General features: G+C 40.7%; 1 protein-coding gene across 4 annotated transcripts in view; it reads right to left on the reverse strand.

Annotated features, from left to right (window-relative positions):
• Positions 1-24,954, reverse strand: part of alk (ALK receptor tyrosine kinase) — a 314,269-nt gene that overhangs the window by 91,837 nt on the left and 197,478 nt on the right. For all 4 annotated transcript variants that reach the window (XM_035610012.2, XM_035610013.2, XM_035610015.2 and 1 more), the window contains exon 4: positions 24,036-24,240. In XM_035610012.2, the coding sequence (XP_035465905.2) occupies positions 24,036-24,240 (205 nt within the window). The remainder of the gene's footprint in view (positions 1-24,035; positions 24,241-24,954) is intronic.

Raw genomic sequence — 24,954 nt, forward strand, 5'->3', positions numbered from 1 at the left:
TACATGTGCGAAAAGGCGTACGAATACACATTCGAGTATTAGTCTGGCTATGCCAGGCTAGTCGCTAGTCGCTAGCCACATCACAGCGCAAACATACAAAGACAAACAACCATTCACATCATCAATTTACAGTCTACAATTGACCTAATCTCAATCTGCATGTCTTTGGATTGTGTGAGGAAGCTGGATAACCTGTAGAAAAAACAAACCTACGCAGACACTGGGAGACTCCACACACACTGCACACATAAAGGCCCTGGTTGAACCAAACCAAGAAACTTTTAGATGAGGCTATTGCTCTTGTAGATACTACTTGTTAATCTTTTACATAATATAATTAGTGGGGATACAATAGCAGAGATTCCAGGAGTTATTGGAACTGGATATGTCACATTCTCACATCAAACGATAAATGGTACAGTAGTGAAGACTTCCATCTTCTTTTTCTGGCTGATAATGCAGAGACTGCGCAGGGCGGACTGCTCCGCTGTGTTTAAAGATAGCCGAGTGGTAGAAGTGCTTGTGGCAGCTTGGCCTTTTGAATCACACCGATGCTTGAAACAGTTTCACCTCTGATGATCCCGAGCATGCCTCACTGCCCGAATACTGAGCGAGCTTCAAAAGAGCACTTGATGAGTTACAAAAGCCTCCGCCAAAGGGGGAGAGCCAGATGCCAAATATTGCTCAGAGGACAGGTGCATCTGTTTCGCTGGGGCAGTGTGTAACTCAACGACACAGTGAAGGAGAAAGAGGGAGGACTGAACATGGTGGGAGGAAATAGGGAATGGAGGTACAGCATGGCTGTGTATCTTTCTATGTGTGGCTCAATGGAATGAAAGGATCACCAAGGGAGCAGGGATGTATGTTCACTGAGGTGCAGCTGTGTGCTAAGTTTCGAGCAGTTGGAGAGACTGGTCCCTGGCCATTTCACACAACACTGGACAACCTTGACAACTGAGCCTGGACAAAACCAAGGGAGCATTGCTGCTTAGAGAGAATGGTGAATGGTGCATCATTTGTAATATCAAAGGGATCTTCAGACACGCTTGGCGACAGAAATGAACAGGGGAGAGGTCTCTTGATTCAGTAAGGAATGAGAAGAAGAAGAAGAAGATTCTCCTGCAGAGGACTGCAGCCGAGGCTTTTGGCTGACCGGACCTGTCGCCTACTAATGATGAAAAAGGTGGCAGATGTCCTTGTGTGTGCGTGCGTGCGTGCGTGCGTGCGTCTGTGCAAATTGCACATGATGAGGTTCCCGTCTCTTGAAATGTTTGTCAGAGGAATTTCACATCCCAGTAATCTAATTGAGGCTGCCACAAAGACAGCTCTGACAAAAATCAGTATTTACTGCACAAGTCATTATGTGTCGGAAGCTGCAGGAGGATCGATTTATCTTGTGCTAGGCAGCGACTTACACTGATGTTTAGACTCCCACTGCTTCAAATCAACTTAATCTTGTTGCAGATCCTGTGATTGCAGACAAAGCTGGTTATTACGCCATGTTTATTCACATCTACCAGAAGGAATGAGGGAGACGCTTGCTGTGAAGTTGCGCCGGCGATGCACATCCTGCAGAAATGTTATGAAAAGAAAAGTATATTTACTTGGGTTTGGCTCTTCTTCAGGATTTATCCTGCTAGCCTGGGGCAAATTGTATTTTGGAACTAGTCCTGATAAATGTAGTGTACATCAGTGGCCAAAGGTGAACAGCAGCGTGCCCAAGGTGAGGGAGAAAGCAGGCGTATTGACAATGAAACCATAGTTTCTGCAGGTTTGTTTTTCACAGATTTGCCTCTCAGCCCACTGAACTCCCAGCATTTCCTTTTGGAAAGATATTAGTCTTGAACAAAAATCTTATTAAATTATAATGAATGTGCTGTATTGTTTCTTAACACAAACCCAGTGAGATTGCCTGTGCCAACAACTTGGTTGTCTTATAATGCACCACAATATATTTTTTCAAGCTCTTCTAAAAAACCCAGTTAAATAATGAAGACAACACAGTATGAAGTAAAAAGGCCCGAATACTAAATACTCTAACAAACAAAAAAACACGCCTTCATCAGAATCTGTCTGCTCACACCGTGTGCTCTGCCTCCATACATTTTTTCTATAGCTACTTTGTTATTGCATTTCATCAGCTGTTTCCTAGGAGAAGTCGCGTCCGGTACACAAACACAAAGAAAATTGAGTTGAGTACTGGCAGTGGCTGATATGTTCATGATTTAACAAGGCAAATTTATTCTTGTTATCCTCCACAGCCTTCCCTGTAGTTATCAGGAGGACGTCATGTAATGAATTGTTCTACCAAAGAAGTTGAAATGCTCTCATATTCACGAAAACTGCTCCATGGGTCTACTAGGTGAAGGTGGGTTAGCATAAATATAGGCTGGAGGTCTGTGAGTGTACATAGTGGGGGTGCATAATTGTGGTGAAGAGGGTAATAGGATACAGCGGGGAAGGCGGGAGGACTTATTTAATGGCCAGTCGGGAATAAGGAGCAGCATGGTTTTTTTCTGAGAACCAGCGTGAAACTCTCATGTTATCACTGCTGCTACAGATTTTATTGATGATAACCTTGGAAATAAAGAATAAAGCCACCGGTTTCATCAGAAGGATCAAAAGAAAAAATCGGACAAACTCGACAGCTTGTTCAACAGACCATTGGATCCATAATGTCCTGCTTGTCCAAAAATATTCCCTCTGCTGTACAGTAAAAAAGGAGAGCAAATCCATTTCACAAGAGGTTTCTCCACTTTTGTTTTTCTCAAAACAGTGACTTACTGTTATGTGATTCAAATGGAATCATCAGTTAAATGTAAAGCTTATGACTGCACCTGATTTGTATTTTTAGCTTGGTCTGAGTTCAGAAGTTACATGGCCTTGAAGTCCCGCCCTTGTCATCTGTCAGGGGAATATCATTCCTGTGACACTTTGGTTATTGTGTAATCAACGATAAAAAAAACAGTGGAATGATCTTTCCTCACTCAGAAATTATTTCTATGAAGTCCAAGTTGAGCGATAACAAGGGCAAAGAAATCCTGAACTTCAGCCATGAAGAACTGAACTCTAGTCCCATGAGCTTGTTAATCGAAAGCGGTATCAACCAGGGTCTATACTGATGCTACAGCTTAAGAACACAGAAAACATGGGGGCAGAACATACAATCAATCTTTATCGGTGTGAATATATAGTACAAGTATCACTTTAAGTGTTGACCTTCCAAGTTATCTTCTTCTTGTGAGGTGGCAACTAGTGTTACTGACGGGGGAGCTCACTAAAGTGAGGCAGACCATGACATCTGACAGCAGAGAGAGTACAGGAACTTGCTATTGAGTTGGTACATTAATCAAAAGGGCAGTAAACCCATTACACTTTTTGTCAGATTCAGCGAATAATTTTAGTTAGTTTTTTCAGCCAAGTCCTGGTTCTGTATTTTGGAAAACCCCAAAACATCACTCCAGGACACCTTAAGAAATGTAATAGCGACAGGCAGGAGGCTGCGAGTTCGAGCCCAATTAGTTCAGTCAAAAAATAAAAAAACAATTACAACCCCTTTAACTGACTAACTGCCTACATTGCACAAGTGCGCTTGCTCAATGCTGTACCGCTAAATTCTAACTCTGCTCCAGTCACCAGAATCACTGTCAAACACCCACTCACTCTCTCCCTCTATCGCTGTCAACCACTCACTATGCAAAACATGTGCACTGATATCTGCACTACTTGTGTAACAATATTCTGTCTCAACGTGACTGCAGATCTTACACAGAGATAAAAAAAATCTGTGTGATATGCTTGCTCACCTGCTACTTTTTTCGGAAAAATACTCTTTTTCTAAATCACAAGTGCAGTTTCCATAAGCATACGTAAAAGAACCATCAAGCCGAGGGCAGCTTGACAAGTACACTCGACAAACCGCACACTTTAGAGACAATAACCTGCTGCTGCCACTAGTGGGCACTAGATTATAAAATGAATGCAAACAGGCATCACCAGTTCTGCGATCAGATGTGAGGAGAGATATTGCTTCCACTTTGGTAACTTCTAATTGTTGTCAAACTTTAACAGGTCGAGCTCTGCTCAACTTGCTCGCCTTGACGGCACTCTACTATTTGAATGTGCACCATTATGAACTGCAAGCCACATCGTACTGTAAAGCCACAATGAGAAGCAGACCCATCAAAGCTCTACTGCATGTCACCCAATTGCATCACTTCGTTCTGTGCTTCCTCCTCTCTGACGTTTCTCTCTGACACCAAATCTGGTCTCTTCTCATCATGCCTATACGTTCCATTATCAGCACTGCGCCTGAAAATGTGCCGCAGTGACACAGAATGCGATGCTTCAAAACGAAAAACTGCTGTTTCCGCTTCTTCCCAGGTAATCAAACCAAGCCTTTTCCTTTACGTGTCAAGAGGAGTTACAGAGCGCTCGGCACTGATTGAGGCCAAGTCTTATAATGGAGCACTGATGAGCAGCTGGATTTTCATGCACTATTAATTAGAGAAGAGGTGTTTTGTAACAGAGCCTTGTCTCCATTTTCTGATTTCAAGTGCTCGTTAAAATAACTGCAATTTTAAAACCCTCACACTGAAGTAAATACTTTGGAGAAAAGGGCCGACGGCAATACTTTGGAATATTAAATGTTAATTCCAACGGCAGTATAAATACTGTACATCTGAGTAAAATAATATAAAATGTCATTTTTTTAATAGTTAGCTCCTGTTAGAGGAGGTGTTTAAGCAGCCCATCACAATGACTTTGCTGAAGTCGTTTTATCATAATTTACCTGTTACTTTGGCATAAATATCTTGATTATTATGCAAGGTCACAGCTGTCTTATAGAACTAAGGCAGCCATGTGAGAGCTTGGAAGTAAACAAACAGCCTGCCAATTCTTCAACCACAAAGCCAAAAACTACAAGACTATCCAGCCTGATTCCCTATGCCAAACCTCTACAGTACGTTGTATAATAAACAGCCTCAAAAGCCTAAGAGCGTGTTGAAACAGAAACCAACAACCTCATACTTAATTTAAATTGAGAAAAATAAAAGACAGAAAAGAAAGCAGGTTGTGTGTAGTGCCACAAACATCTGTAAGGTTTGTATCAGTTCCCATTTCTAATTTAAAATGATATATGATCTACTGGTAAGGGGATTATTTATTGCAAGTTAGATGATGGCAGTAATTGCATTGGCTTGTTTTATCACAGACTGACTGGGTAGGAAAAATTTAAGAATTTTTACAGTTCTCTAAAGGTTGGAGATGCAGGCTTGTGACACTGTACAGTAGGTCACAGATTCAAAACTAACCCCCACTGCTCTGGGGGAGCATTCCCTCCATTAATGATGCAGAAGATGTTGTGCAGCAGCAAGAAGGAAAGTGGGACAGATGACAGCCTGACATAACAGAAATGAAAATAAGGTTGCATGTAGGCTGCGTCAGAATGAACCAGTACATCAGCACCGTCACGTGGAGGTGAGGAGGCTGCTGGTGCTAGCATTGCTAACATTAGCCACACTCGCCAAACGAGTACGACAAACTTCAACCTCAGACACTGTAATGCTGCTCGGTATGAAAAGGTAGCACAGCTCATCACTAAAGAAAACTGCTGATTACCAATTACTTTTAGTAATTTAATTTCTGTTTAAACAAGTGGGAGATGTTAAGAAGACCCATATTAAAAACTTACAACTTCCTGAAAACAAGAGATCAAACTAAGCGTTTCCGTTTTTTCTTTTCCATATCACATTTTCAGTTTGTTCATAGAAACCTAGAGCATAATCTTCTTTGAATATACAGTCTGTGCATTAGGGGCCCTAACAGCTACTAAAGAAGTCGGTCTCCTGCTTTATTTGGGCTTTAAAAAGCTCATTAAAGTTACAAAGTTTCTGTCAGGAAGAGATGTCTGAACTTTGCTTTGATTTGGGAAAAACCAGCAGCTAAGAAACTATGTTTCGTAACCGCGAGTTCCCTTTCAGATTTTTGTCTGTGAAATATTTAAACAGAATGAACTCCTCGAGTTTATGCCCCAGCCACATTCTGCTCTGGTATGTTTGTACATTGAGTCATTTTGCCTTTGAGAAGCAAAGAAAAACCATTGAAAGAAACATTCTTTCTATGTGGTGTCATCATTTTCAGCGGAAATTCTCCCACTAGTTGTCTAGACAAGTACATCATGAGAACTAGTTTTCCATCATAGTTTTTGGTGAAACTGTCCACAGTGAGATCTGTGGCATAACTGGGGCATTGTTTCTGAGAGGTACATGTATAACAGCATTAAAATGCTCATTTTAAGAAAATAATGTTATAAAATATTCGCTATATTAAATTTGTGTGTGAGCATGACTTACACACTGAAATTAATTCTAATGGAAGTATTAGTTTGGGGCTTTACAGCAGTATTTTCTCACCATCAATTAATTTTAAACAATTTTTATGAATCTATATGACTTGTACCCTGATCTGACACAAAAGTTATTATCAAAACTATACATAAAAGAGAAAAAAGAGAATGATGGCTGAAAATAAGGAAAGCCATTACATTTACATGACCACCAGAGATGGCGTTTCCGCCCATCTTCCCATAATGTCATCCATAATGAAGGAGTCTGACTGGCAGTGAATGTTTTATCTAAATGTTATCTATTCCCTTTCTGTTAGAGACTGTGTCATTCCATTTGACTGGGACATTTCATCAGCAAGCTGAAAAAAGAACTACTTCATGCTCAAAGAATAATTAGACAACACTTATCACTTTGATCCATTTGTACAGATCTAATCCGGCGCAGGAATGAATGACATCGCCGTAAGGGTGACTGGTGTCTATCTCATTTGAATCTACTACGATAACCTCAGATACCGGAATATCAGATTAGTTCACTCTTTGATCCTTCCACTTTGTTCAAAGTAATTTGGAGGGAAACTGAGCAAATTTGCAGAACTACAAAATTTGTTTCATCAAGGAGGGAGCACGCTGTGAAAAGCCAAATCAGCAATACTGAAAACATCGTCGTATGAAAAGGCTGAGTTGCATCTGTTTAAAAACCAAGACTTGTACATCTTACAGACAGGCATTTCCATCATATTTTACAAAAAATCCTAGCAAGAGAAATAAAATTATTGATGTTCATATCAAGGAGTCTGTTCCAGTCTGTTTTTTCCCCGTAACTTTGCAATTATCTAGCACTTTCCCAAATAATCATGATGGATAAAAAGGACAAATAGAAAACCCCTGTTTGCTGTGTAGTGGGTTAGATTCTGTAATTTCTTTAATTCATTTGTAAAGTCTTTATGGCAATTCCTACCTACATTGTATCCATCATCATAGCTGGAAGCTTTGCATGAAGTATAGCTGGGAATAGAAAATAATATTCTTTGACAGATTTGATTTCAATTGGATGGTTAACAGCCTCCACAACAACACGATAAACACATGGATCCTTGCATTTCAGTTTTTATCATAGACACCTCCTTGTATATGCTCTAACAGACATGCACTAAACAAGACTAGATCAAAACCTAGTATTGTACAGTATAAAGCTGGACCGTGAATGGTCAATGTGCAAAATTGAGGATACAAACAGTAGTCGAAAACTATTATGGAACTGCTATCAAAAACTATCCAGTCGAAATAATCTAAAAAATGATACCAGAAGACTTAATGCGCTAATGAGCACATTTCTTATATCGTTCCATCATATTTGCATCATGCCTTGTGTCAGTCGGTTTTATAGACTGTGGATAAGAATGGTTGTAGACTCCAGGTCCGAAAAGTGAAGCCAATGCGTGAGTGACTAAAACCTGTATTCTCTCAAAGGACCAGCAGAGGGTGACTCGACTGGTTGCAAAAAAACAACCAGTTCTGTTCAATTCTGTTCATGAAAATGACTCCAGTTCTCACTTGATTCATAACTTCAGTAAACATTTTCCTGAGGAGTTTATGGTTCAATCTGTAGTTATAAGTCCTCTTCAATCAGCACAATTGTACATAATCGGCCCATTTGGAGAAAAGAGACGATAAAGCACAGTTTACATTGGTAGCTAGTATGGTCCAATGGACGCAGGTCATAGGTGTAGGTGGATGTGCAGTGTCGTCGAGACTGCACATGAAACTTTTGGTTTCAAAGAAACAAGATGGCGCTGGCAAAAGTGCTAAACTCAACGCTTCAAAAAGGCAGTTCACAAACCAATGGGTGACGTCATGGTGGGTTGCCACTTGGCCTCAGCTCTTTATCTGTTTGCTTCTCTACTACTCTCTGTGTCTAAGTATAAAGTATTTAAATACACCAGAATTCCCAATATAGCTGTAGTCATACTTTTTTTTTCTGTTTCTGTTGTCAGAAAATGGAACAATCAGAAAAGAGTAAATGAATCTCAGCGCATTACAACAACATGTGAACCAACACTCACTTCCAAGCTGGTCATTTGAATGAGAGGCATAGAGAGTTGTGACTGTGGAAAGATTGTCCAACTCTGGTGAAAACAAGTTGCTACATTCATCACTAGTTGCTTTCTAAGAAAAAAAAAAGTCTTTGAAGGATTAGAGGAGTATTATTGTAAAAGGTGCTAAATTGGAAACACTGCCTATAAACATCCCCCTGATGAAGTAATAGAACTGCCAATGAGGAAACTCAAACACTTGGCACACTGGGCGACCAGTGGTGTAACTTCATTGGATTTCCATGTACGTTTAGCTTTAAATTTACAGTAGATTTCCACACAATAATTAAACCTGCACTTTCACAGCTGAAGAAGAGAGAAGAGGGCAGTATGGAGGCCATGTGGTGGAGGATCATTTGAGAGCTGGGAGAAAATGAACATAAGTGTGAGCGCAGCTCAAGGGGCAACTACATATACTGTAGAGAGGTTACCCTGGGATGAGAGTGGTCATAACAACCATCTGCTTCTCTTACAAGTTTGACTTGATGAGAGAATATCCATGGAAACATCTCTGAACTGTGAAAAGTGACAGCTGCACACGTAGTTTGGTCATTTTCGTGGGGTCTGTGCATACTTCAAAAGGCAACAGATTATCAAGTGGATGGTATAGTTAATAAAAGTTAACTGGGAAAAGTTGAAAAAAATATCTAAAAAATTTGGATTTCATTATTCAAAAAAAACTCAATTATACGAATACTAAGAACTGTTAATGTGAACTGTCTATTTGTTAACTATGGAAGAAGATGCAAATTGTTTTACTAAATAGAAAAATGTTTATATAAGTAGTACAATTACACAATTACAGAGATCACCCACTTACACGAATGGATGAAAAATCATGCAAGAGAATATTTTCTATACAAATGTTCTGCTCGTGATTTAGGGAGTCCACAGTGCGTAGCCCTCACTGTCTCACAGCAGCTGGTTGGCATGTGAGCGGATTGTAATGCTCTCAAAAGGCGCAGTTTGTTATTTAACCTTAAAAATCAGTAAAAGATGTCAATTTCATTACTTCATATTTATATAATAAACATACAAATGTCAATAAGATGGTATTCTGCATGAGAAAAAAGGATATGGTAACTGGTTTATCATGATCAATCAATCAGAGAGACATGATCACTATAAGCACTTTTCATTGTAAATTGATGTGAAGGAACTTTGCTCCATGTAGGGATGAGAAAAAACAGTCATTCTTTATTTGATAAGAGGACATCCATTTCCATTGTTCCAAGAATCACAAGTTATTTAGACAAAGTTAATGAGCCATAAACAATAAATCAACAACAACAATCCAAAACACTACACAGGACAGTAAAACACTGTATTTTACTGTTTATTTATTCTTAATATTTCCAGTAAATGCAGATTTTAAAGGTTTTGGACATAGATCGACTGAGGGGCACCTTAATCACCACAGTACCATTCTGCCAGATGGTAATGCTGACTGGAAGATGGCCTGATTTGCGATGATTACACATCTGGAATAGGCCCACAGACCCAGGGATTGGTGTCCCGACGGACAGCTGGAGGAGAGGCCTGCACCTTTCAGATGACCATTTTAAGAGGAACTAGGCGAAACGCGGCTAACTGGTGTTTAGGCTGTTGCACGGGACATGTGGTCTCTGGCTGCCAAAACCAGTGTGTATCATTTTGGGCTTGTGCATGTGTAAATGAGGTTTGGTTTTCACTGCTGTGCCTCAATGCATTTAGATTTATCTCCTCCATTGTAGGCACATGTGGTGTATGCAACGAACAATGACTAAATGTACATCCTAAGCCAACTATTATTTATAGGTTTAACATTCTTTAAATAACAGATCAGTAAATGTAGAAGACATTCTTGCTTCCACAGATGAATGCAGTCATGTAAAAAAAATCAAAAGGTCTGATTATGTATGAATATTACTGTGATACCTTTGTCTCTGCTCTTCCAGAACACATAGCAACAAAGTGGAAGCTTAAGAAGACTTTCCCCCTGCCAGATTTCACAGGTTATATACGACAGACAGTGGAGCATGTGACTGAACTATGGCATGACTTGCACACTGGATCAAAGGCAAGTTCATTCTGTGCTCTAACACCCTGACAAACAATATCTCCAGCCCACAGTAAACTAAACATTGTGCCAATAGTTTCTTATCATGACATAGTTATGGTGTGTGAACTAAATGTGACACAGCTTTCACAAAAAAACCCTCTTCATACAATTTGGGTCAAGATCACAACACATTACTCTCTCACAAAAATACCAACAAAAAATTAATATATGGATTGTGACAACGAGGACCTTCAGACAGAAAAGTTGCTTGAGGCAGTATTTTTGTCTGCATACATTTACATGTATGCCTCCATTACCAACAATAAAAGAAGAGATTCTTGCAGATACCATCTCTCAATCGTCAAGGACACATACCCTGGGTTCCATTATAACTCGGAGCTCGGAAGTCGGGTTTATCGTTCCAGTATAATCTCAGAACTCTGAATTACAACCTCAGAGTGGGAAATTGCAACTGGAACGCTCCTCCGACTCTGGAGGTCGGAAAAAAATCACCCCCCCCCCCCGACTTCCTGGTTCCGAGGTATAATGGGACTCAGCATTAGACTGGAGCTGAAGTTGCACGAGAAGAACAGTAACTCCCGTAATCTTTAAGAAACTAAGCATCAAATTAATGTCAGCATATTTTATTTACAGAGGTTTAGAACTTGCTTGTTAGCTTGTACTTTCTGGATAACCATCACTGACATTTATTTAGATCTAGTAGGAGCTTTCAGGGGGAATACAGGTTAATACTCTGTGACTTAACATTGGAATCATATTGGAAACCTCTTTAGAATGTTCATTATTGCCTGCATATGCTTGACATTTTATGAATGCCCAGGTTCATCTGACATATACCCGATGGCGTAAGTATCGATGGGGCAACCAGAGGGTTAGAGGGGCCCTTGATGGGTTGATGGGTGGATATATATATATATATATATATATATATATTATTTTTTTTTTATAATGATATAACGCATGTCGTGACCTCGGTGAATTCCCTTGGCACAAAGCACACGCAGTCTGGACTAAGGATGAGCACTTTAGTGTCCCTTAATTCCCATGCCCGCCTGCTCCTGCGCACGGTCCTTTATAACGTCTTCACATTTAAAGTCAAACTCTGAATATCGCTACTCCTGTGCTCAGTTGTTTGTCTCCTGTCCAGCCGCTAACAGGCAGAGCATGATTAGCCAACTCTCCTATACAGCTGAGAGCCAGAAGCAGGCTCACCTCCACAATTACCATGTTCAAATCACACAATCATATTCAATCAGAGGGGGAGGAGAGTCATTTTCTTCTGAAAAGAAACAAAAGAAGGCTTGTTGGGAAATGGTAATTTTTTGTTCCTTTTCATCTCTGATAACTTGAATGAATGAATGGAGTGATTGTGTCATCAGGTGCCATGCATTCACTTGTACTGTCTAGGCCTAGAATGAGTTGCTGTGCTTTTATTTGTTCTATGCTTATTAACGATATCACAATTGTCTGCATTGCGATTTTCTGGACTGGTTTTGTATTTCCGCCCGTGTGTTTGCGCACAGAAAAAAAAAAAATTGCAACAGGGCCAATCACAATCATGTTACGCTGGTGATGATACCCTCATGACTGCAAGAAGATTTGTAACATAACTACAACACGTGTGATGAGCTTTGTATTTCCAGTGGCGTGCCACTTCAGGTTGACACTTGACTAATGGCTCCCTGGTTAGATGCCTCGAGGCTACAGATAAACTATTCAATATTTCTGAAGCAAAAGGCCTTCAAAATGCAGGACATTTTGCCAGTGTCAAAGAGGATGTCAAAATGTCAAATTTACATACTATACTAGGGTATTGACATATGTCGCTCATGTCTACAGTCCACAGGCTAATGTGCAAATTGTCAGGGAGTAACTGAAATGTAGAATTATAGTCAGATTTATCCATTTTATCAAGGCTGTTCAATATTAAATGCGCATACATTACTTTTATTCCACATGAAACCCCTTTTTTTTAACTTCTGTCATTGATAATTAGAGGAATTGTGTTGAAACACTATGAATTTGGCTTTACTCTAAAGCTGCTGTATTTTATCTCTATATATATGATTTACGATTAACAAAAAGCCTGGCCATAAACAACTAGATAAAAAAAGAGTTTCAATATCTAAAAATAAAGATAATTGTTTATATATATATAGATGAAGATCTGAATCAATTCAATCGTGCACATCGATCTGAATCAATTCTCCCCTTTTGAAGGGGAGAGATGTGCACTGTTGAAAACAAAACAGAACAGGATATAAAAAGTGACCAGAAGTCTGCAGAAGTTGTGCATTTGGTTGTTTCCATAATGTATACAGTTTTTATTTTATTTAGTGAGTACTGATTTCAAGTCAAAAAAGACATTTTAGTGTATTACAGTATTGTCAGTACTCTGGGCTGTACTGGTTTTTACTGAGGGTGAACTCCAGGTCACAAAAAGCTACCGACTGCTGTGGGACGAAAAAAACATGAAAATGAATAAAGAAATCAATGAAATCAATCTCCATATTAAATTGGGAATTGGTCAAAGTTCTTCTGGTTTCTAAGACGCCTAAGATAGACAACCACCATCACACTTCTTTCTTAACCTTCTGTAGCACTACAAAGAAAAGTATCATTTTCATATGGATCTAATTATTGATGCAGATGTACGTTCTGTTTGCACAAAAATAACCATGCCCTCTGCTAGTCCTGTACTTAAATTATTTTGACCTAAACTAATATAATAAGCTTCAGGTGAAAAGCACCCAATTTCAAATTCTGAGCTAACAAATCCTTTGCCAGCAGCCTGGTTTACGGTAATTACAGCAATGACTCAAAATGAATGATTTATTGATAATACATTTTCAACATTTTAAAGAACTTTACTTTTTTTTATTCTTTCTGCCAAAGTACAGTAACTTTTTTTCCCCCCAGTGAGATAACACTGTTTTCGCACCATACACTGGAGAAACATGCTCTTGGTAACACAAACCGTCAGGGAGACAAGGCAGAGAGGAACAGTGCTATCTGCGTCACTCCGTTTTTCCTTTACTTTGATACAAAACATGCATTACAGCATTGTGATTTAAGTGCTGAGCTGGAAATGTCTGGGCTGAAAATCTGATAGTGATTTTTGCCATAACTGAAAACTGAAATTCAGTCTTGTCATAAAAACTAGGCCACGGATCCTTTTCCCAATTTCATCTTCCTCTACACTCGTGCAAAACTTCAGCTGTCAGGAGTGTACAATACGACTTTGGGGAAATGTGATTACAGATACAGAAGGCCTATGAACACAGGGGGAAGGGTGGGAATAATAATAAAAAAAACAGTGCTTTGTGTAACCTGTGTGGAGAAGAAGTCGAGAAAAATAAAGAGAGAATGTGCATGAGGAGAGGATTGCGGAGGCCGCAAGCCGAGGATGACAAGATGTAACTCATCTGTGGATATTCTATATGAGCCGCTTTTTATGAAGTCTCATCTGGGGATGTCCCCAAAACACTACAGAGACACCATACTAATATTTTGTTCAGAAACAGCAAAGAGTGTTTGTGTGCGTGCGTGTGTGAGTGTATGTGCGTGTCCCAGCGGAGAGGCCAATGACAAATGGGTAGAAAATATGTAGCACAGTATTTGAGGCGTGGAGGTATGTAACTATGGAACATTGTTTTTGTTTTATTGATGTTAATGCAATTCTAAAATCATATCTAATGATGATATACGATGTATTAGTCAATGAAAAATAATCCAGCTACTTTTCTTTGGACACTGGTATAAAACAAGCAGCAAGAGCAGTGGTGTGGCTGATGATATGAGTCTCATTTACATTTAAAATAGAAATATAGCAAATATAGCTATATGAATAGATAAGAAGCTCTAAGCCTGCATTGTCACCCACAATGCACAACATCCGCTCTTTTAACTTTGCTTTGCTGATGTTGATGGCTATATTTAATACACTTCACATGATTAAATATTCTGCAAGTAGTGTTAATTTCGCAGATTGGAAAGAAGATGCATCGTGTATCTGATCTTGAACTTTATGTCAAACGGCACTTTCATTGGGCATCGCAAACACTGTGGAGAAAGTTTTGCTAATTTCTTTAAAACAAATCAAAACAAAAACATGCAAGGGATTCAAAACAGCACTTAACACAGAGACACAGTGTAAGATTTCCTCTTTATGTAAATATGTCACTACCGCCTATAAATTTCTTTGGTATACACAGCACTACAATGGGAAACCAATTTAGAAAAACAAATGTAATCTGTATATTATTAAAGACCTGAAAGGCAAAAGGCAAAAAAATAAAATAATAATAATTAGATCTATAATCAATTCTTTGGAAACCTCACCTCTGTCAAATCAGCCTCTATATTGAGGTTGAATGGATTGCTGTATATGCTTCCTGATGAAGGTAAAGGGACAGTAAGCTATTTTGGAGAAGGCCTGTTTCTGTCGGCCTGGGATACAAAACCGCGACCAGTGTGGGAGACTGACGTCCTGATCACTATTCCAAAAGCCATGAGTTGCAACACCAGCCGGTGGTGTCTCTTAACTCAATCGGCCAATTTTATGTTTTCAAAATAAAGAGCCAGGTCTGGGCCGAACCAACAGCTAGGGGACGGTCAGGAAATATTCGCAGATTTTTACAAAACGTGTATTGCTTTAGAATCGCTTACTGCCCCTTTAAATCTACTGTACATAGCACTCTGTTCTTAAATAATAGGTCGCCCCTCAAATTCTGCTGGGAGCTTCCCTTTCAGGGAATTTTAACAAATACAACAAAAGAGCAGGTAATCTACGTGAGGTATGGCTTTGTGGCTGAACGGACCACCAGTCGGTGTGTGGATTTTTACATATGGATGCCGATAATGGAGCTGAGCGACTGGCTCAGTAGCTGGACTTGTGGATTCATCCTTTAGGTTTTTTTTAGGTACAGTCAACTACCAACACCTGAGTGATTAACTGTTGACAAAATGACGAGAATTGTTTTCATTTACGTGCTGGGTTTAAGTTAAAGTTGTAGAACACTATACCCAACAATTTCACCTTTAACCAGAGAGGAACGTCCTCAGCAAAAGCACTTGGGGTTTGATTTTGTTCGCAATGGCAAACATCTAGCATATCACACAGACAAAACTGCTACTTTCCAGTCCTTGATAGGTTATGTACAACACTAATGGCCAAAAAGCTGAAAACCTGCCTTTGTCTCTTTTTCAAATGATCTATAGCAATTGCAGCTTTCCTACTGGCAGCGCTCCCAGATCCAGAGCTATGAGGATCCCATCAGCCCCGGCCCTGCAGCGACCACGGTCCGAGAGCTGGAGGTCAGCTCTGGCAAGCACTAAGTGGAAGAGATGAGGCGATGTAAAAGGCCTGCCAGGGATGGATGTGCTGCTTTGCCAATGACAAGGCCTCGAGGTGACCCATCTCTTTCACTGTAGTTAAGCTCCACTCATTCAAGGACCCACCAAATGTGACTTTCAGAGACTATCTGCAAAGCAGATGTGTGATTCCTCCAGTTTCATAGAGAATTGGCATTGGTGTGCCATCAGGGCAAGCAAGGCCAGCAGTGCTTGACCCGGTAAAGCAAAGAACAGACATCAATTACACTGCCTAGCAGAGTGAATTCCTGTTTGTAGTCATTTTGAAATCTACTGCCCACTTGTGGATGCAGTGGCCACTGTCTCTGGATGATAGGGTGACCACCAGCCATCTATTAAATCTGTTATTTCCGTGGGCGTCACCATGACCAAGGGCATGGCAGAGCCTGTGGCTTGTCAGAGCAGAGGGGAGAGCAGCATCCTTTGGACGGGTGAAAAGTATGTTCGTCAAGCTGCCCTTAACTCAGCTTCCACCGTTCTGAGATCAGGTTGGATATTGTCAACGTCATACACTTTGTTTTCTCTTCCTAGATGTTCAGAGGCAGCAGAAGCAGATAATAGGCAAAATATACTGTGATTTATCATCTCTGTATAAGATCTGCAGATCACTGCACATACTGCAGCTCCTTTAAAGGAGAGTTCAGTGGGTAAGGTGTGTGTGTGTTTGTGTGTGTAGCAAGCACAGGGGGCCGATGGTGAGGCTGACAACTGGAGCAGAGATTTAGAGGTCAGCAGTAAATCTGAACTAGCAGTGTAATGTATGTGCAGCTTAGGCGGTTTGTCAGTAAATAATTGCCACAACTCCTCAAGACTGAAGCCAAGTTCCCACACTATCAGATGCCCTGGTCTGCAACCCTACTGTCATGTAGTAGAACTGCTCTCACACATTCTGGTCCACCATCAACAACTGGTGCCATTACAGCAGAGTAGAGTTTCTGTGTAATTTACTTGTTTACTCACGTCTTCTACCGTTTCACCTAGAGGTATAATTTACATAGCCTCTGTTTGGTATTTATTACTACAGTAAAATAGTGGCGCGAAAAAAATATGAATGTAACACTATCCTTGCTTGAAACACACCTAATTTAGATGATCGTATGACATGGTAACAGTAGCAATTAAACAAAACAATCCAAGGCTACAATGAAGTAACTTTAAAGATATTTTTAAAGTTAGTGTTTGTAAGTGAGCTAAGATTGAATTTTAATAAGCTTGAGGACAAATTCTGCTTCAAATAGAAAACATTTCAACATTTCAAAATGTTAAGAAAACAGAGGGTTTTCATGACATGGTTGTTATTTTGTAACAAAAGCATCAAAATGTAATTTGGGATTCAAAGGACAAAAAATTCTACGGTAATATATACTGTAAAGGGTGTAACTCTCCTGGTTTGCACTAATGCAAGTGCCAGAGTATATTTTAATTGCAGACAAATTTACCTTTATGTTGACAATAAGTGAGAGTGAGATGCATCTTTCTTTATTTAAGAAATAATAAACGGTGTATATTGATTTTCCCGGAAGCTTAGTAAATGCAGCATTAACTTGCTAAATGTTTGTATATAATGTAATTCTTTAGGCTTGATTTTATTTCATTTACTGGACTGTAAATTGAATAATTAATTTAGAAGCAAGATTGATCCTTTTTACTTACAGGGATTACAGCAGGTTTGATTTGGTAACAATTAATTGTTTATGTGCACACAGACAGCATCTACTGTTTAGCCTCATTTTGGTCCATTTTGGTGTGTGTTAACTTTATAAACCAACAGTGAGAAGATTTAACTGGGCAAATAATGTTCATATCCTTGTAATGAGAGGATTTAGTGTTTCTCATGTCATTTTGTCTCACACACTCTGGCTTTACTAGCTTGAATATGCAGGCTTCATGTAGGAGAGAATATGCACTTCATCTAATATTAGATTATATATCACGCTGCATTATGTTCCAAGTATATATCCAAATTTAGCATTAACACTTGCCTCCTTGGATGCTTCCTTCCCTGGCATTACAACAAGCTGTGGATGAGTTTTAAAATGATATTGCTCGGGTGATGTGCTTAAAATGTCTTCTGCATATAATATTAATGGGAAGAAAATGAATGCGTACTGTACGTAGGTTTGTATGCTAATGTGCACTATGTACTTAAGGTAATGGCTGACAGAGTGTGAGTTAAAGGGGCACTAAGCAATTCTAAAGCAAAGCACTGTTGCTGTCGCTTTTGTGTTTGTTGAAAAAAAGGTAATAAAAGATTTCAGCTAAGCCCAGCCTCTGTAAATTGAAAAAAATGATGCGTGTCGCACCACACAGCGTAAACATCACTCGTCGGCCCCTTAAGAGATGTGCTAGCGGGCGGCGCTACGACTCCGCGGTTTTGGCTGAGTGTTAGTGCGTCAAACTCCCATACAAGAGTTCGCGGCTCGGCCAGAGCAGTAAAATCACAACAACAGAGAGAGAAACAAGTTTTCTCCAAAATCGCTTACTGCCCCTTTAATACTAAATAAAAACAAAAGTAGGGAGCCAAAGTTGTTGCGATGAGATGTGGCAGTGGTTTAATGCCCACAGCTGACCCACAAAACAAGACTCCACTGATATTTTACCACTGATGGATAAAGTTACAGTGCACACAATGAAAGAGAGACTGAACACACCCAGGCATGCAATATAATTGTGGACATCACCCTACGAATACATACATGCACACACACACACACACACCATCATAATCCTGCATCTCCCTCTGTCTGTGCTGAATGAGACACTGGGGATGCTGAATTTAACTGTTGGAGCTGACACTGTCTGATGAGTCAAGTCATCTCTGGCTGGGTTCACATGTCCTAAACACGCTTCCCTCTTATCATTAGACACTGTATGATGAAATGTGATGCAGGCACTCAAGGGAAGGCTTGATAATAAAGCACACCCTTAAATGCTTCATGTACAGTGGTGAGAAGACATATTTTCCAAACTGAACTGGAACTTTAATCTGCACCATTTGTGATGGGATTTATGTGAATTCACTCGACATGTTCTCTTAAAAGCTAGGTTGACACGAATGAATGATTGATCTGTTTAACGGGCCAAACCTGAGCTCCATGTTGCGTCACCAGTTGCGTTTCTTCTGACTGACGTTCTTCCACAGACTACTTGTTAAAGTTTGATGTATTGGTCGTGAAATCAGAACATCAGCAGGAGTATGTGGCACAGGTTTGGTAGCTAGTATGTAGCAGTATAGGTTTCAATCTTGAGCTGACTGAAATATTTTTTGTCACTTTAAAAACTGTCTGGCTCGTTTAATTTTTATTTCACCTTATGTACAGTGGCATTGTTTTTCAATACACCGCCAAAATTAAATATTGTTTTATTTCCTGTTTATTTCAAAGCGCTTGCAGAGGATGGCGCATTAGCCACTGAGAATTGACTCTCAAAGACATCTTGTGCTTGGACAACTCCATCAGATGTGATGTAACATTGATGCAAGGCAGGTTGGAGCAATGTTCATGGGTGTTTCAAAAGCAAGTGATCACTCCTTGGCTGATTGCTGTTGTGGAGCGTGGACACTGGTTGTACACTTGTATCAGAGGCTTTTTAATTGAGAATTTGGAGACGAAACAGCTTTTTTTGTTCAGTAGAATCAATGGCTATTATAAATGTTTAAATACAGCAAGATTGTGTAGGCATTTTTATAAATGGAGCAGAGTTATTCTGACCTCAGGGAACATAATAGCAATTTGTGTTTAGGATCATTGGGATATGCTGTCTGTGTTCAACGACCATCGACTATCTTCATATATAGTGTACCTAAAAATTATGTTTTGAACCCTTGAGTTAAAAAGGCACACACACTTATTAAGTTGAATCTAAATTGTTGAATGACCAATGTGTAAAAGGATGGTAAGGTTCTCTCTTGGCTCACCCTGCACAAAACGCCCCGACTATCGAATCAGGCAGATGTGTCAAAACACAGCATTCAAATTCAAAGGCAAGGGCACAGGTTGGCAATTAGTAAGCTGACTGACTGTTCCAATGTCCGCGGGTGGCTCCTTGTGCTTTTGCTCTCTCATTTTATGATACGAGCGCCCTCCCTTCAGAGAAGGAATGTGGGGGGGTTTGGCTGCGCGAGTCTCCAAACGGCAGAGATGGCATGGGAGGACGGCAGCCTAGGAATATAAATGAGCGCACACAAATGGACAGTCAAATCTGTCAAACATGTACTGGCACGTTCCCGCTACGCTCCTTTAAGAAGACCCACCAATGTGACGATCACATGAACACACGCTCGCACATGCACACTTTGTCAGGGGGATATTACCTACCACTGCTTGTCTAACCCTAATTAAAATCAGCTTTTTCTCAATTGATTTTCAGACAATTGGACAAGCCGTTCCAAAAATAACTGGTCTTCAGTCTGAAATTTGTCCCCAAAAGTAGCCTAGGACAGAAATACACAAGCACACACGTGTTAATGCATCCTCACACCCACACACGGACAGCTACAGAGATAGTGGAGATGCTTAATAAATGACATTTGTGTGATTCCAAAGCACTTAGGCACACAAACAACATGAAACATGTTTGTATCGATGCACTGAGAGTTTCTCTCTCTATTCAGAATTCCTACATGCCAAAACCTTAAAGTAGACATATTATGCTTTTTCAGTTTTCCCTTTATTCCAGTGTTATTTAGGTTATTGTGAATTTTAAAGGTCTGCAAAGTTAAAAAGCCCAAAGTCCGTGGTAAAGGGTTCTCCTCTCCACTCCACTCCTGAAGCTCCTGAAACATCTCGTAAGTAGTCAGACCAGGGCACATCAATTTTGTCTAGTCTAGTCAGGCACGCCCCTATCAAAGAATGTTTGAATTCTGTAAATGCTTAGGAAAATTGCTTCAATGCATCCTTTGGCGCCGCAGATGGCTGCCGTTTCTCGAACTCCTCCTCAACTTTTGCTTTTACTACTTTATTTTACTACTTTATTTTGATATTTCCGCCGAACTTTTGGTAACAGGCGAACGACCAAAGCGAGCCCTATCATACAATATCATAGAGAACAACTTCTACGCATCAAATCATCGGCGAAAAACACTTTTTCACCACCACCCGCAAACAATGGAGATCTACCTTGGCTACCTGCTGCTTCACAGTGCAGGAAACGTGAGAACCGGCCTCATCTCCCCAGTATTCTTCTGGCGAACGTACAGTCACTGGAAAAAAAGCTGGATGAACTCCGGAGCAGGATGGCGTTTCAACGGGACATTAAGAACTGTAACGTTCCGGTTTTCACGGAGACTTGGCTCGACCCTTCGGCCCCAGACTGCGCCATTGTTCCACACGGACTCTCCATTCACCGCCAGCACAGGACAACAACATAGAGGAAGAGCAAGGGGCGAGGTGTCTGCTTCATGATATACAACAAGTGGTGCTCAGACGTGGAGGTACTTTCATCGGACTGTTCTCCCAACTCGGAGCACCTCATGATCGGATGCCGACCTTATTATTTGCCCAGGGAGTTTACATCGGTCGTGCTCGCAGCGGTGTACATCCCACCGGACGCCAACACTAACCAAGCGCTGGACAAGCTGTATGGAGTTATCGACAGGACGGAGACCTCACAGCCCGAGGCTGCCTTAATTGTGGCCGGGGATTTTAATAAAGCCAACATGAGGAAAGTCCTGCCGAGATACCTTCAGCACATCAGCTTTCCGACGTGAGGTGGAAACACGCTCGACCATATTTACTCCCCCTTCCGCGGCGGATACTCTCCCTTCCTACGACCCCCATTTGGCAAATCAGACCACAGCTCAGTACTGCCTCTGCCTTCCTATAGGCAGAGACTCAAAAGAGACAGGCCAGTGACGCGGACCATTCAGCGCTGGTCTGACCAATCAGACTCTGCACTACGGGACTGTTTCAGCACTACAGAGTGGGATGTGTTTAAGGACGACAATTTAAACACACACACAGACTCAGTGATTTGCTACATCGGCAAATGCATTGATGACGTTGTGCCGCGGATTACTGTACGGACATTCCCGAATCAGAAGCCCTGGGTTAATGGAGAAGTCTGCGCCAAACTTAAGGCACAGACCGCCGCCCACACCTCAGGTGATTTGGAGGAGTACAGTAAGTCCAGGTATGCACTCCGGAGATTTATTAACAGTGCTAAGAGACAATACAGAGACAGAGTGGAGTTTAATTTCCAGGGCTCCAACTCAAGACACACTAAGAACAATAACAGACTGTAAAGGGACAATGAGCGTGATGAGGAAGTGTCTCCATCTCTTCCAGATGATCTTAATATCTTTTTGCACGTTTCGAGAGCTACTCCCCGGCTGAAGAAGTACAGAAGGACCAGAACCCCTGCCCATTAGTAATAACTAGGGCAGATGTGTGCAAATCCTTCAAAAGGATTAATCCACACAAGGCCCCTGGACCTGATGGCATCCCTGGCCGAGCTCTCAGGGTATTATACGGTATTATATTTCATTCACAGTTAGTACTATATTTTTACTTTATTATAATTATTCCATGTACAGTATTAGATTTCATTTACATTTAATTTATTCAACATCTTACTTTATATTCATGTTACACCTGTCTTACTACTTTTGGGTTTATTTAGGTCTCAGCTCTCTTTTCTTGTATTCTTCTATAATTTTCTTTTTATCATATTTTCTTTTATATTGCACTGTTGAAGGAGCCTGAGACAAAATAATTTCATTGCCAAAGACTGCTTCTGTTCTTGTTGTGCATATGACAAAATAAACCATCTTGAATCCTTTCCCATCTACTTTAGCATAGAGTACACTGGACTTTCCTATGGAAAGGAGAGGAGAAAAAGACGCCCCACAATTCATTACGGCAGCAATATTTAACGTGAGGTGCCATACACAAATGTAAATGATTAAAAAAAGAAAAAGAAGAGTATGCAAGTCATCTTATAAAACTGGAAGCTCAAATCACTCGATCTGATTGGTTCATAGAGGTGATATAATGAGGGTATATAACAGCTATGACGTTGAATGAGTTTGCAAAGGGTCATATTACTCCGCAACTGAGGAATTAACGGTTACAAACAGTTAGTCTGTAGTTTTTTAGCCGTGCGGGCAGCTAACAGTATCAAATGGAAACTTACTATGGAGGAGTCAAGCAGTAGCTCAGTTCACTGTTTTAAGGTGAGAGTTGATGATTGGCGGAGGGGGGGAAATTTTTGTTGTTCGGAGATTAGCAGGCTGTGGAGTGAAGTTGTGGTTACTCAAAAGCACACGGTTGTAGTTCTGACGTAGCCCCTCTAAACTGTTCCAACGCCAATTGCCTTCTCTTTCTTACCGAGGAACGATACAGTGTGTTGAATGGTAACCGCCGTGCACTGTGCAGGCAGTCAGGAGGGACTACTTTTTTATATTCAATAAAAAAAATGTTGTCTCTCTACAGGCGCCAATATATATTTGACCGCAGATATAATCAGTTTGGAGAAAAGCCTTTGGAACCAAGTGTTGTCCTTGCTCCTGTAACCCGTTGCACGCAGTTTGTCAGTTCGGCCTCCAATGCAGAGCCACAATGAGAGGAGCACGTACCTGGCGTTAATTAAGGATTCGACACAGGAAGGTTATGTGAATCCAGTAGTGGCTGATTGGTGCCTGGCTGCTGCGAAACCAAATTGTGTCCGTTTTAAACCACTCACCTTCCCTTCTTACGCAGCCAGCTCTCTCTCTCTCTCTCTCTCTCTCTCTCTCTCTCTCTCTCTCTCTCTCTCTCTCTCTCTCTCTCTCTCTCTCTCTCTCTCTCTCTCTCTCTCTCTCTCTCTCTCTCTCTCTCTCTCTCTCTCTCTCTCTCTCTCTCTCTCTCTCTCTCTCTCTCTCTCTCTCTCTCTCTCTCTCTTGCAATCTCCATATAAAAAGGCTTTCAATGAGTCTGTCATCACTGGATTCTGCTGAATGTTTTTCCATATCTGCCTCTCATGGAACACATTCACATAGGCTTGGGAACAGGGAATTCACATGGTAGGGGAAACACTGTATATGCAACTCGGTCACAGGTGGACAGCCATGACCAACAAGAATGGAAATAAATCTGTCTAATTCAGTTGTATTTAACCGCGCTCAGCAATTAGAATTGAACCTGATGCAACATATCTACTGCCTCAGACCAGTGCTTACCCTGTGATGCGTGGGAGGGTGTCAGTGGAGAAGACGTCCAGTGGCGGTTTGTCCCGCTCTATGAGCCTGATGGTGTACTGCCCACTCTGCCTGGGGTGGAGGAACATGGCCATGTCCAGGCTACAGGGAACTTGCCCTCCCCACAGCCAAGGACTCAGCACCCAGGGACCCCCAAAGGCTGAATTGTTCACCCAGAAGAACTGACCTGAAGACGAGAGAAAAACAATGAACTGTAGAGCAAAAGACAGATCCTGAAAAAAAGATGGCTTTAAAACACAAGATACATGAGATAGGTGTACATAAAATACACTTATGTGCAGAGGCCAGATGAGTGATGGGGAATGGTTTCATATATTTTTTAAAGGCAATGGCTGAGAAGAGCACTTGATGAAAATGCAAAAAAAACTGCTTTGAAATAAAGCCGTCAATGACACCCCTCACATGTAAAAATAAGAGGGGAGGGATAGTGAGTAAACAATCAAAGCATGATAGCTTTTATATTTAGTCCAATTTCACTTCCAACCTTCACACCCATTCAAGCAAGAAGTTCATCAGAAGCTGAAGAGTGTGTGTGTGTGTTTGTGTTTAGGCACAATGAATGTCAACTTGAAAGGAAGAAAATCCATTTTAAATGTGCTCAGTTAAGAAAAGAAGGGTTGATAAGAGGGAGTAAAAGATGAAAAGCAAAAGTCTGGCAGAATAATTGATTTTCTATCATCCTCAGGAACTTGCTGTGATGTTGCGGTTTGTTTTGTTTGTCAGTATTAGAGGCTTGAAGAGTGCCGGCTGCTGCAGTAACTTTAAGAGAATAAATCAGAAGAATACAGGGTTCAGAGCTGGGTCGGACCACTGGCAGGCTGTCATTAGATTGTTGACCCCAGCATCATGATGCGACAAATTTTCTGTGAAATTTTCTCCA

Source organism: Scophthalmus maximus, chromosome 15 (assembly GCF_022379125.1).
Source record: "Scophthalmus maximus strain ysfricsl-2021 chromosome 15, ASM2237912v1, whole genome shotgun sequence".
Taxonomy (NCBI): Eukaryota; Metazoa; Chordata; class Actinopteri; order Pleuronectiformes; family Scophthalmidae; genus Scophthalmus; species Scophthalmus maximus.